Source organism: Amia ocellicauda, chromosome 17, assembly GCF_036373705.1.
Source record: "Amia ocellicauda isolate fAmiCal2 chromosome 17, fAmiCal2.hap1, whole genome shotgun sequence".
NCBI classification, from domain to species: domain Eukaryota; kingdom Metazoa; phylum Chordata; class Actinopteri; order Amiiformes; family Amiidae; genus Amia; species Amia ocellicauda.
The window spans coordinates 27,196,550-27,211,986 of NC_089866.1; the positions used below are offsets into that span (position 1 = coordinate 27,196,550).

Sequence of the window (15,437 nt, forward strand, 5' to 3'; positions counted from 1 at the left end):
GTTTTATTCATGAACTTCAAATCCAACATTTACATAGCACAAATATAGTATTTAAATTGAAATATGATCATAAAACATTAATATTATTGCTATAAATAACAACACACTTTTTTCTAAACGCACACACTGCAGTCTAAACATGAATAACTATATAGCCTACAATAAGCAGAAAGCTCAAAAATGGCATACAATAAGATAATGAAACAAGTGTAAATGTAAATATTGGAATAATGCTCAAAAGCAGTATTTTATAGTTCAAAAATAACTAGTGCGTTTATCAAAACATAACTGTACACTAAAGTAAACATTTTCAACATCGTGTAAACTTTGTTTTCAACATACACGGCTTTTATTCACTGTAGTTTTGTATTTCAATAAACGATTTACTATATATTTAGCCTGCATACCTGACAGCTCGGGACAGTCCACACAGGACATGTTTCTGCACTTTCCCTGCAGGAGCTCGTACCTTACACTGCATTTTGACAGCGCTCTCCAGGTCAACTATTTTTCTCCACTAATATATAGCATTGCAATAAATGCTCCTCCGCTGATAATGTCCATGAATTATTATTTTGTGTGCGATGTGCCTGCGCTATTGCACTCTGTACTACGTGCAGTAGCAATCACGTATTGATCAGTAGAGTAAAAGCACTCGGTGCCATTTGGACCTGGCTTTTCACTCACAATGTTTTCACAGCACTGGCACAAACCCACGAATGATCTGTCATTACCAGTATCACTGATGCCCCTGAATCAGTCATGTTCATATACACGGCATGTCCAAAACGAGCTCTCTTCAGTCTCCGTTTCCAATCCATGTTTATTTGCGGGTAATCACTGTATCCACTCAATCTGAATACAGTTGTAAGAAGACACTTACCTGCAATGCTGTACAATGCGTGTGTTTTTCAAGCACATGAAAAACTGTAGACAGGTAGAGATCGACACTTGAGCGCCAGACTGACTGTATTGTAAAGGGAAGGCAGGATTATGCGTTATATTTGATTTATTATGTATTTAAATGACCGGTCAAAATAACCGGATTTTGGCTATTCTAGGTAAATGTGTTTATAACTTATTTATTTTCGCGTTTATGCAGATAAAACGCTGTAGGCATGTTTAATACATATATTTAGGAAAAGTCACGAACGGGTATGCGCAGTGTATTTAGGAACGCAGAGTAATTCAAATTTTAATAACCAAATCGGCTCGGCGCTTCTAGCTTTTTGGAAATTGTAAATAAAATAAGTTTACATTGATTTTGTTTTTCTTCATAAATTCCAAAAATGTCATTCATAATTAAGCTATTATTTATCTTGGAAAAAAGGTGGTATTTTTGCAGTATAGTGTGTCTAAATGATCAACAATGCAGAAACTAATTCTGTAGTTTGTATGCTTTCATTTGAGTGGTCCCACATGCTTGTGGCCCTTATAATGCAGAAATGGCCCTTTGCACATATTTAGTGGTACAAATGTTCTCTAAACTTTTCCACATAGGCTAGGTTCTTTCAAATGCACATTATTCCGTAATTTCTTAATCTATTTTCATCCAACAACTTCTACAAATTAAAATTTCAACATAACATCAAGATATCAATATCAATATCAATATCAAGATTTCCCATAGAAAAAGGCCACAAAAATTTCAAAAAATGCATTTTTGTTTTTGTGAAATAACTTGGTAATACTGTAATATAGTTTGTGTTACAGCTATGAGCTGTTGTGTAGTTCTGTTCGTAAGGAACGCTGTTGTGTTGTTTCTGTTGCTAAGTGACAACTGCGGTCGCAAGCTGCTTGCTGCAAACTGTTTTGTGCTGCTTTACAGAAAAGGTGTGTGTGTACAAATAAAGAGAGGAGAGACACGTTAAAATGCTGGTCTGTCTAAGTTTATTAAAACATAACATTTGGTGAACGAGGATGTCTACCCGCAATCCCAGTCTGAGTCCCGAGCTTGCACAGCCTGTGGTTTCATTGCCATCGATCTCTCTGCCTCCTCCCGAGCCTTTTTTACCGCACGCCGGTGACCCGACAGTGCCATGAGACCGGTGGATACTGTCGTTTTGGATGTACCTCCTAGCCACAGGTATAGATGCTGTAGGCGATGACAGGAAGTGGGCTATCCTCTTGCATTGCCTCGGCAGGGAAGAACTTCGCATATTCCAATCACTGGATGTTGCACCAATGTTCGATGAAGCAATCGGAGCATTGCAAAGACATTTTCTCGAACCCTGCAATTTAAACAAAGGAGCCAGCGATCGAGTGAGTCCGCTAATCAGTTTGTGGCTGATTTACATTGCCTAGCACAAGCGTGCAATTTCAGAGCCCTGCAGGATGAACTAATTAGAGACCAGCTTGTCAAGAATACAAACATTTCACGTGTGAGAGAGAGACTCTTGCTTGAGGAGGACAATTTGACTTTGACTAAAGCTCACACTTTAGTGTTGCAGGTCGAGGCAGCTACACACTGTGCTGCTAAAATAGCGGAGACAAATATTAGCAACACAGCTGGCAGCCTACCTGTACAGCCAAGTCATTTCCACGTTGGAGCCATCTGAGCAGGAAACTCTTATCCAGCAAGCCCGACCTCAGGCTGGACAGTAGAGGCGGTGCTGTGGAAATTGTGGGTCAACTCGCCATACCAACAGGTCCCCTGATTGTCCAGCCAATTGTCAGAAATGCAGACATTGTGGGAAGTTAAATCAAGTGGTGTTGCTCAGCCCCAGCACAGGCAGCTCTCAGCCATCTCAGGCAGTCATACACACAGTGGGGCCACACCCAGTCAATTTCTCCATGTGCACTGTCCAGCTGGGGGAAAGCTGTGTTCCCCTTCTCCTAGACACAGGGGCAAAGGTGTCATTAATCAACTTGGACACCTACAGTTCATTCTTCTCCCACCTGCCACTGGGTCCACCATCGACCAGCTTGTGTGGTTATGGTCAAGCCAAGATTGACGTACTTAAAACTCCTGGTGCAGTATGGCGCCAAGTCCCTCCCATTGTTCCCGTTCCATGTTACCCAGACCAGGTCAAACATCCTGGGGTTGGATCTTTTCGTCAGCCTGGGTTTCTCACTGCGTAACAGCAACGGCATAGCAATTCTCAACATTGACTCACCATAGCGGCAACAGTGGCTGGCTCTCTTCAATCACCCACAAGCCGATACTAAACCTAGACGTGCCCCCAGTTATTCAACCACTGCGCAGAATACCCCTGTCCATTCGTGATGATGTCACAACGGAACTACAATGCCTCCTAGAGTCTGAGATCATTGAGGCCATTGCCGCCTCGCCATGGGTGTCCAACATGGTGATTGCCAGAAAGAAATCTGGTGACATCCGCCTCTTGTGTTGACCTGCGGGCTGTAAACAAAGCCATGGTGCCAGACAAATATCCCCTGCCCACAACTGAGGAACTTACTTCCCTGTTCCATGGCGCCACAGTGTTCACAAAGCTGGATCTTCGACAGGGCTACCTGCAGGTTCCCCTGCACCCAGATGCCAGGAACCTCACGGCATTCGTGACGCATATTGGGGTGTTCCGGTACACTCGGATGCCTTTTGGGCTGAGTTTGCCAACGAATTGTTTCCAGAAAATCATGGCTACCGTCCTCGCTGGTTGTGCTGGCGTCGTCGTCTACCTGGATGACAATGTGGTACATGGAGCGGACACAGACATGCATAACGAGCGCCAGCGGAAGGTGTTCACGGCCTTAAATCAGCACAATCTGACCTTGAACAAGAAATGCGTTTTCGCAGCCTCGGTCATTGACTTTGTGGGATTCCGGGTGTCTGCTTCTGGAATCTCACCCCTACACTCGAAGTGGAGAAGCACCAGCGGACCATGAAAGACAGGTATGACAAACATCACCAGGCCAAACCAACTCCTATAAAGGTGTCTGACTGGGTGCGGGCTCGCCGTCCCCAATGCAGCAATAAACTCGTCTCTTTCTGGTCCTCGCCCCTCCAAGTCTCCCGTCAGCTGGGACCGGCTACCTTCCAGTTGGCAAATGGTTCTCGTTGGCATGCCCGCTGCCTTCGCAGAGTGCCTGCTCCTACTGCCACGGTGGTGGGTGATGCTTGTTCCACAGTCCCAGAGGTTCCACCCACTCGGCAGGCCCTGCTGCTGTAGCGGCACAGAATGAGGAGCTCACCATTCCGGCCAATCAGGCTCCTGCTCCAGTTCTGCCACAGGCCTCCCCTCGGCCTGTCAGGGCCAGGTCTCGTCCCATATATCTCAGAGACTTTGAGACCACCTTTCATACTTAACAAGGGGGAAAAGGGGGGAGAAATGTTACAGCTACAAGCTGTTGTGTAGTTCTGTTTGTAAGGAATGCTGTTGTGTTGGTTCTGTTGAAAACTGCCGTATTAAGCACTGCGGTCGCAAGCTGCTTGCTGCGAACTGTTTCGTGCTGCTTTACAGAAACGGTGTAAAGAGGAGAGACGTGTTAAAATGCTGGTCTGTCTAAGTTTATTAAAACATAACAGTTTGTCTAATCATGATTATATTTGTACAGGTTGTCTAGTTTCATTTGATAGGTGTCACACGCCTGTACTGCTAATAATGTCCATATTAAACACTTGTGTGTCTAAGAAGTTCTGAGTTTAAAGTATTGAAAAATGCATGTTTAAGTACACGTTAGATACTACTTATACTTGTGTATATAAGATAAACATACAATGTAAGAGCACAGTATTACAACCAATTGATAAACGTGTAATTTAAATATTGCTCTTTAAACAAATTAAAGTATTAGTTTAATGTGTGTTACATGTAATTATGTGATTTACTATTCAATCTTTAAGAAACTGGTTCTGTATAAGAGAAAATAAATATACGAATATGTTGACGAACCTTCAAAGGATCAGAACCATCTTTGAAGACCTGGCTTGTAATTGAACCTTCAGGACAACTCTAGTATACACAATACATTTTGTAATTTTTCATTATTTTGTATCCATCCATGATATGCCAATGCTAGTCAAATATCAGCACAGTTCAATAGTTACATAGTGGTTGAAAATGTGCATCACAAATAATGAAAGCATTACAACATAAAATAAGATTTAATTTTGCTATTGTTGCTACTGGTATAGATAGCCTGATTCTGGAGTCAAGGACCTCTGTTGTTGAGCTGAGCCAAGAGAGTGTAACTGTTCGGCTGGTGGTGGAGATCACTGATGCCAGCCCTAACATCTACAAAGTGATAGTGCCCTTGGGCTCATCACTGCTTGATGTGCTGAAGGAACTACACAAACAGAAGCCCCAGGAGTTTTCGTAAGAGAACCTTTTTTCCTTTTAATATGTACTATTGCAAATTATTGACATTTAATGCAGTATGTGATTCCAGTTTAAATCTGTTTTCTTTTTGCCATCCAGAAAACAAAGGCTTGCAGTGTACAGTGTGAGATCTGTTATTAGGTTACTTTTACGTATAAATAGGGCCCTGTGTTTTCTGCAACCTGCTTTCTAAAGCTGGGCATACACTACACGACTTTTACAATCCAATACAATTTTGAGAACAGTGGGTAGCGACGGTCTTTCACTGAATGTGTCTTTTGTGTCATGAAGGAGTGCACACTACACAATCATTTAAGAAGTGGGGGTTACACACTTAATGATTGATTTAAAATCCTTTGTCGGGATCTCTGACACAGCCTCGAAACTCCCCAGATCATGCAAAAAACGCATGATTCATCCAGAGAAAAAGTAAATAAACATGGACTTGGACACTCACAAGATCACTGGTGTTGCTGTTTGTGTTCATCTGTGCGGACACCAAAAAAAACATGGCTGGGGAGGCGAGGGCAATATGGCTTGTATACTGGTGAGCAATAGTGAAAGGCTATATCCATGTATGATCAGTGAATTGTAGGTATCAATATTTTTTGCGTAGACCTGGTGCAATTATTTGAAAATTTAACTTGTTCATTGTTGATTTGTTGGGAGTGCCAAATCAGGCTAAAATTGGGCTAAAATCCCTGTAGTGTGAGCTTAAGACTGCATGCTTGGGCAAGGTGGTCATGTCATCATCTTAATTAAATCGCATTCATTTAATAATCTCATGATTAAGGGCAGCGGCTACAAAGATGTTTTGAAAGAGACAATGCATCCCTTTGTGGCTAATTCAACTTCTTATTCAATATGTATTTTTTAGAATGTGTAAATAAATAATTAAAATGTTTTATTTACATAATACATATTTTTTTACCAAAAGAGTAGAACAAAAAATCTATGAAAAATTAATATAAAATTCTGAATTTATAACATCAATCCTGTAACATATTGGCCTGTCACATGTTTGACTGTGTGAAGTGACTGGGATTTTGCATTTGCCTGAATTTAACTTTCGAGATGCTGATCATGAACTACTCTTGACATGTGGACCTGATTCTTCCTGTACCATCTGCAGGTTTGAGACAGAGACAAGTCTGTGGGGACCCTACCTGAGTGTGGTAAATGGACTTCGGGCTCGCCAGGCAGATAGAACCTTCTGGCAGCTGCTCCAGTCTCCTGACTCACCTCTTATAGAAGGTAAGAAATTATAAATTAATATTTATGCAAGATACACAGTCAAGATTCAATTAACCACTGTTAAATTGCTCCACAGTAACACCCACACTTCAGTATTACAGATTAAGGGATACATACTGGAGGTATAAATACTATATACACATTGTTTTGTAATTTTGTAAAAAAAAGTTTTTATAAATTACAGATACTTGTGGCAACCTCTTTGTTCTGTTATCTTATTGTTGATATTTTGAAGTTTTATAGAACATTTGTGAATTGCACTGAAAAACAGTGCATTTAAATTGGCCAGCTATGGATTTCTTTAAAAACATTATGGGAGCTATAGAATTGCCCAGTGTGATTTAACCTTTTTCTAAAGATGGATGATCTTCATCTGAAAGATTACAATTGGATAAACTCATTATATATTCTGTTAAACAGTAGGTTGGTTGTTTATTGTGTTTAGTCATACAGTTTTGTTTTTAAATACACATTATATTAAACTGTATATTTGCTTTTGTTGTAGGGATCAGTGACTATAAAATAAAAAATGGAGACAGCATCACCCTAAGAAGAACCACATGGTAGTTTGGACTGCTTACATTTTGCTGTTAGAAGATGATTATTCAGCACAGTTTGTGGATACATAAATGGCTACATAATAATAGTAATAATAATAATAATTTTATAATGCATTCTTGAAATGATTGTGTTCATATTCACTGTCCAAGCACAAAATAAATCAACATGTATGATTCCATATGAAACTGACATATGCACATTCAAGCCCAAAGTGTAAGATTTTGTCCCATAGGAGTTTTTGTTTTTCTCTCCTCCATGCCTAATGGTTTATTTAATGTTACTTTTAGTTAATTGAAACTGTTAAAGTTCTAATATTATTATTATTTTTTTTTTTTTTTACTGTGCTGTATGTTTCTTTAATTAGGTTTATCACTCTCTAAAGCGCTCTGTGGCTACCCTGTGAAGAGTGATATACAAATAAAAATTGATTTGAATCAATTGATTCTTACAAGCAATACAAAAAATCTGCATATAATTATTGAATAAATTAGTGCAATGGAAATCACTCATTAAATAATACATACATGACTAAAATGACAATAACATTTCATGTAAGTTGACAAGCGGGTAAATATTACAATTACAAGAAACAACTTATCAGTATTACAATTAATATTTATGCTGTAGTATGATATTATGTGGACAATTTGACCTCGATGTGACCTTCCTTGTATTCTATAATTAAATAAGCAAATACAAACTCCATAGTCTAAAATGACAAGCCCAGGTATTGCTGCTGCTGCTGCTGCTATCAATTTCTTCATACAAACACTCTATACAGTCGAATCTCTACTAATAGTTTTTTTTTAGTTAGCTTGAGGAAACTCCCCTCAACTAAGTCCCACCCATATGTTTATATAAAGAGAATTCTAGCTTTTGCTATGCACAAGTCAATGGAAGTAAAGCCAAAACCACTTGCTGAATATGTATCAGCTTTGGAAGTATGCATTATCAATTGTAATAGAAAACCCATAGACAAAACTACTAAAGAACACTATGTCTAGAACATTCTAAAATATATTTTAAGACAATGCAATTAATCTTAATACTAATTTTTAGAACTTTTTAATAGCAAAAACTATCAATGTACATAAACCCCAGTATCAGTTTACCTGTTAGGCTGATACTGACCACACCAGTTAGTGTTTTTCTTCATCCTCCCTAAGTTACAGTTAATATTAATTATATTTCAATATTGATATACTTGCTGTACTTTTTGTTGTGCTACATCTCCAGCTCTCATATATTACTTTTTAACAGTTATTATTTTAATCAAACAAATCTATTAACATTGAGATGTATTCAAATCTTTGAAGTTGTCTAAAAGCCTCTTGTGGTTATGCCAAAATGTAAAAAAAAAGCCAGCATAGGTTTGAATAGGTGTTACATAGGTTTGTTCACACACTCTTTCTGTACAATGGAAATAAATAATGCTTACAATAACTGCAATAAGAAAATAAGAAAGTTTACATACAAAAGGAGGACATTCGACCCATCGTGCTCTTTTGTTGTCCATTAATAACTAAGTGATCCAAGGATCCTATCCAGTCTATTTTTCAATATCCGTGTGTCCCTGCAGCTGGAAAAGCTCCTCTGGTTTGATGTGGTCAATGCCCTTCATGATATTGAAGACTTGAATCAAATCCCCACGTAGGATTCTCTGTTCCAGGGTGAAAAGGTTAAGTTCTCTCAGTCTCTCCGAGTAGGACATTCCCTTCATTTAGTCCCTTATTTTGACAATATACACTAGCATTTTGTTTGCCTTTTTTATTGCTTCCCCACATTGTTTGGATGGTGAAAATGAGGAGTCCACATAAACCCCTAGGTCTTTCTCATGTGTTACTTCTTCCAGTTCTATTCCTCCCATGGTGGGTATAGTGGACATTTTTATTACCTGCATGTAATACCTTGCACTTGTCCACATTGAATTTCATCTGCCAGGTGTCATCCCACACCTTAATATTATCTAAATCTCTTTGAATAACCTGTGCTGCCGAGATTATATCTGCTGAGCCACCTATTTTAGTATCATCTACAAATTTGACAAGTTTGCTAACTATCCCACAGTCCAGATCATTAATATAGAATAGAAAAAGCACAGGCCCAAATACCGATCCCTGGAGAACCCCACTAACAACGTCATTACAGTTAGAAGCAACTCCTCTTATTGACACCCTCTGTTTCCTATACCTGAACCATAATCCATCTACTTACATACCCTGAATGCCTACAGCTTCCAATTTGAGGATCAGTCTTTGGTGTGGAACCTTATCAAAATCTTTCTGAAAATCTAAGAATATCATATAATATGCTTTCACATGACCTACAGCTGCAATTGCATGTTCAAAAACTCTAATAAATTAGTAAGACATGATCTGCCTCGTCTAAACCCATGTTGACTATCGCCAAGAATATGGTTTTCTTCAAGATGCTCCTCAATTTTCTGTCTAATCATTTTTTCCAACATTTTACATGTAATACAGATGAGACTGATTGGTCTGTAATTTTCTGGCTCAGTTTTGTCCCTTTTCTCATGGATATGTATTACATTTGCAGTTTTCCAATCAGTTGGCACATCCCCTGCTCTAAGTGTCATTTGAAATATTTTAGTTAGTGGCCTATAGTGGAAAATAATTTCCCTAATTTATTTAAGTACATTTATTTTTTGAAAGTATGCCTCAAAGCTAACCATGTTGTGATCACAGTTTGCCATTGGTTCTGTAACTAGTGTCCCTCTGACTCTATCTTGGTAATTTCAATATATCAAATCAATGCATGCTCTCTCTCTGGTTCCCTGACAAATTGAGTTAGAAAGCAGTAATTTACCATCTCAATTTCTGTAATCCCAACTGGGCTTTCCCAGTCTATGTTTGGGAAAATGTAATCCCCCATCCACAGCCTTGCTATATGCAAGGTCTGTAACACACTCCTGCCACTAATCCTCCAGATCAGTGGATCCCCCCTGGCTTTGGCCTCCTCCCATCTACTAGTTTAGGCACACAAGATACCATGTGGGTCTCCTTATCACTAGAAAACACTGCATGATCTACACCTCTAAGGATCAAGTCTCTTACTATAACTACTTCCTTCCATTATTATTATTTTTGTCATTTAGCTGACACTCTTATCCAGCTGGGCATTTTATTGGAGCAATCTAAGTGAAGTACCTTGCTCAGGGGTACAACAGTACTGCCCCACCCATGATTTGAACCCACAACCTTCCAGTCCAGAGCCCTAACCACTACTCAGACTACTGTCTGTCACAGCACCATGGTGCTCTGGTGCTCAACTGCCCTCCTATCACCCTCTGAGCTGTCACTGTCCAACTCGGTGTCCAGCAGTTCGAACCTGTTAGGCATTTCTAGCTCTTGGGTTATCTCTCCTAAGGGGTGTAGTCGCCCTTTTCTACGGTTACGACCTACTGTAACCTAGCAGTTCTTTACACTTTGCTGCTCTAAGGGCTCAACCTTCTTAGAGAGAGAGATCTATACAACACAATATTTTACATGTTCAGAACAAAGAAATGTATACATTATTTTTTTTATTTCTTGGCAGACGCCCTTATCCAGGGCGACTTACAACATAAGTGCAAAAATACAGAGAAGTACAAGGCATCAATCATTAAAAATTCAACTTAGCTAAAATATAGCAATTCAAAATAATACAATTTACAAATTACAATTACAATTTACACAAGTACAGTAAGAGACTTCCTACATCCTGGATGGTGAAAGCTAAGTACTGTCAAGATGTAGGGTTAAGGACTAGGGCTACGGGAAAGGGAGCAAGGAGGAAAACAATCAAGAACGCGAGGAGCATAATAAGCTGAAGTGCTATCTAGTAGGGATAGAGGACTAATATTACAAGTGCTGTCGGAAGAGATGCGTCTTGAGTAAGTGCCGGAATGAGGTCAAGGACTCTGCTGTTTTGACTTCGGTGGGCAGGTCGTTCCACCACTTAGGGGCCAGGGATGAGAAGGAGTGGGCTCTGGAGGAAGGAGAGTGGAGAGGAGGCAGAGTTAGCCTTTTGGCACTGGAGAAGCGGAGTGGTCTGGTGGGGATGTATGGAGAGACGAGTGACTGAAGGTAGCTTGGTGCAGTGTGGTCAAGACAGCGGTAGGTGAGGGTCAAAGTCTTGAACTGAATGCATGCCGCTATCGGGAGCCAGTGGAGGGAGCGGAGCAGTGGAGTAGCGTGTGCGAATCGTGGCAGAGAGAATACCAGACGAGCCGCAGAGTTCTGGATGAGCTGGAGTGGGCGGGTAGTGGATGCAGGCAGGCCGGCCAGGAGGGAGTTGCAGTAGTCCAGGCGGGAGAGGACCAGTGACTGGACAAGTAGCTGAGTTGAGTAGTCAGTGAGGAAGGGACGGATCCGGCGTATGTTGCTCAGGAAGAATCTGCAGGTGCGCGTACATAAATATTCAAATATATATATATATATATATATTTGAATATTAATGCAGAGTTGCTGTGTCTTTTATTGTATTTACCTCAGGTCTTTCAAAATCTTCCTGGATGAGTTCATCCAGAAAGGCAATCATCCTGCAAACCTGACACTGTAGTGGCTACATATTTCTAAATGTTAGTTTTTCAGTCTCTTGGTTGCTGTTCCCTGCTCAACTCCTTAGCTTTTTGTCACCAAGAAATCTTTCTCAACAGCAGCTATAAGTACCTTTTGTCTACCAATTCACACCTAACTGGCTCCTGGTACCACCTGGTTTTACAACATATCACATTATTTTTACCCATTTATACAGCTGGGCATTTACTGGAGCAATCTAGGTAAAGTACCTTGCTCAAGGGTACAACAGCAGTGCCCCCCACCTGGGGATTGAACCCACAGCCCCCCACTCCAGAGTCCTAACCATTACTCCACACTGCCATCCATCTTCAATTAAGGCAACTACAGACAAGATTAACTTCAATTAAGGCAAATTTAAAACAAAATGAGGAATGCCTGTTGTAAAACTTGTAACTACTTTTAATATCACCCATCGTGTGTCAGTCTTATTTGGCATCAAGCATCATGCTTATTTTATGTCCAGTTCTCGTGTATCATGCAAATTTAATATAAGGTGGCACTCAAATTTAATGTGAGGTATCAGATGTCATTTTAATTCAATATCAGGTATCACTCAAATTTTGTGTCAGGTATAACAGTGTGGTTTTTCTGGGTCTTAAATTAATAGCCAAGCAAATGGCTGAACCGTCTTTACTGTTATTTCATTGGTTAAATGGAATGCCAATAATTTGTATTACTTTTTATTCACTCAGAGCTGATTTTATGGTTGTTATTAGTGTTATAATGCAAATATTTGTGGTAATACTATGTTTAAATTTTCCATATATATCTTTTATTATTATACCTTTTATTATACATTATACCTTTACTACATTCTGTAGATAAATGTAATGCCTGCCTCAGTTCCTCTGTCTGGTTCTTTGGATTGATTGACTATATATTGAAATACTAGTAAATCCGAGTGACTCCTGACATTAAATTCCACTGACACCTGATACGTGATATTGGTGGAAAGGATTATCATCTGCACCATACAACATAGCAAATAAATGTAGACACACAAGAAGGAGCTGGGCATGAATGGTACCTACCAGCTAGAAATCTAGAAACCCAGCTAAAACACAACGTTGTACAAAGTTGTGACAATGTAAATTACGTTGCTACAATGTTGTGGCAACAGTGTGTGTTAGCAGGGAAGTGGTTAACCACAGATAAACAACAATTATGTGACCAGAGGTGGGTAGAGTAGCCAAAACATTTATGCCGGGGTGTTTCCACTGGCTAAGCGTCTGGTGTTTTGTGGACGGTTAACTTGCTGGTGCTAGACGTGTCCGTAAGCGTCCGTCCCGCCCACTGAGGACATGATTCGCTATCAGAATTGGAGGTGTGTGTTTGATTTGCAGACACATGGATGAGATCAGATGCATTGTATCGGAAGATATAATCTCAAGTGCCGTGTGCGATCACGAAGAAATTACAAGTTTATTAGCAGCATGGAGTGAAATCCACGTACAGAAACAATGACTGTTTACAGTTAATATCCGAGTGCATTAAAAACTTGGATTTAACAGGACCGGTGCAGTGCCGTGACTAGTTAAAATAAACTGAAGGATAATAATCGGAGCGGTAAATAAAATAATATTTTATGAATAACTGGCCGGTGTTTCAGGCTGTGTTTTGCGAATGGTGTGCAGGACAATCCGCAGACAATCAGTGTGAAGGCGAACAAGATTTAGTTTACGTGTGTCCATTTACAAGTTAAATTAATGAATACATTAATACAGCAGATGTGGGGTTCCCTCTAAAACATTAAGGGCTGGTAAAATAAATGCGTCCATAAACGCCATGACTGAAACGTCCACACTTATTATAACCTGCTATATTGTAGCTGGATGATTAATCGTGAAACGTGTGTATTTTGTTTCAAATGTAACTTGCCCTGGTTAAGGACGTCTGATAAGTAAATTATAAATAATACGGCAAAAAGTATTGATGGTAGTTACAAATCTGTAGTAAGAGTAATACATTAAGGGAGTCATGCTGTACCGTTTAAAATACATATATACTCGCACAAATGATGACGATAATAATAACAATACATATTTGATATTTATTATTATTGTTGCACATGGAACCGTATTCTTATGTGAACATGCTTGTCTGAATATAATGTTGTCTACACGTTTAGCTCTTCCTAATATCTCTGAACAGAAACGTGTATTTATTACGCTGTTTACAATCATGTAAAGCACAAATAATAAAACAGACACAAAAGTCCTCTCACGTCAGGCAAACCAAACCCACAGTCGCTGCTCCTCCCATCAGAGGGACGGACTTCACAACAGCCTGGTTTTGCAAAAAAAGCTCTGGGACTCGTCTGAGGAGGGACGCGTCCAGCACGGCATGGCACGGCACGGACGCTTAAGCCAGTGGAACCGAGGCATGATTGGTCTGTAATTTCCTGGCTCAGTTTTGTCCCGTTTATTGTGTATTGCTGTCTTCCAGTCAGTTGGCACATCCCCTGTTCTAAGTGTAATTTTGAATATTTGAGTTAACAGCCTATAAATAATCTCCCTAATTTCTTTAAGTACTGTTGGAAATATCCCATCTGGCCCATGTGATTTGTTTGTTTTTAATTCATTTAGTCCCTTTAGTACCTCCTCCTCATTTATCCTGATCTCTCTTAGGATTTGACTGTACTGATTGTTAACCTATTAATACTCATTTAGAACATTTGCCACATCTTGTTCGTTTTCCAAGATACTTCAATTTTTGCCCTTTATCCGTTTCACATGATTGACTCGCAGTGTCTCCTCCCCGTTTGCAGGTCCTGATCTCTTAGGTTTAATACAACCAGAAGCTGTATTACCTACTGCAACTTTTCGCATTCACAGCTTGTAAACATTTATTTAATCGGGCCACAAGTTTAATCATAAGACACAACAGTTTTTGTCAGCTAACATTTGGTAAATTATGGATGTAATTATCAGGACAAAGTGTAAAAATGTTTGTATGTTTTTTTCCCTATGAAGTCTGATATCTCCTAACATAGCCACAACAGAAAGCTTAAGCTTTTATTAGGAAAGTATATGTGACCTGGAATGTTTTTGTGCATTTGTGAAATGACAGAATAAAATTATGATTTTTTAAAGATGTAGCCCTGTATTTTTTATGTATGATAAAGCATGGATCTTAAAAGCTATTTTTGTAATGTTAGAATGAAAATAGAGTGCACAAATGCAGTGCAGTATTTTATTTTATATTTTATAACTAAAAATGCAGTTATAGTTAAACCAGTTATATGTGTAATGGGCACAAAAAGGCACTTATCTAAACTGAAATGTTTTGAAAATAATTCAGGCATATTCCACAATACAAATACTTTTATAAAGTTAGTCATGTTTAAACGAAGCCTATTTTAAACCTATTTTAAATATACCTGGTCTAATTAAGATCACAAAAACATTTTCAAACTGAATAACTATTTAAAAAGCAGATGTTTGCTTTTTAGTAATTTGGAACTTGTTTGACAGCTGTATTTCACATGGGATCAATTGTTTTGAAATGTAATATACGCTTAGGGAGTTTTTTGGCAATTGTAAATGAGAATGTAGTTTATAATATCATTATTTTTATTAAGAACAACGGCAATTCATATTTAATATTTTTATAAAACAAGTCTTACACACCAATATCCTCCAGTACATGCACAAGGATTGTGAGCTCTTTAACTGTACAAACATCAACAGTGTTTTAAGTGGAGTAATTGTCACATAAAAAGTGACACCCAGAGTTTCCGCAGCACAGCATCGTGGATGTATAT

The 15,437-nt window shown here is 39.1% G+C and overlaps 1 protein-coding gene across 1 annotated transcript in view; it reads left to right on the forward strand.

Annotated features, from left to right (window-relative positions):
• Positions 1-7,534, forward strand: part of tcn2 (transcobalamin II) — a 51,772-nt gene extending 44,238 nt beyond the window's left edge. The window contains exons 8-10 of the mRNA XM_066689771.1: positions 5,096-5,276; positions 6,412-6,533; positions 7,039-7,534. Of these exons, the coding sequence (XP_066545868.1) occupies positions 5,096-5,276; positions 6,412-6,533; positions 7,039-7,100 (365 nt within the window). The 3' untranslated portion in view covers positions 7,101-7,534. The remainder of the gene's footprint in view (positions 1-5,095; positions 5,277-6,411; positions 6,534-7,038) is intronic.
• Positions 7,535-15,437: the final 7,903 nt, after the last annotated feature.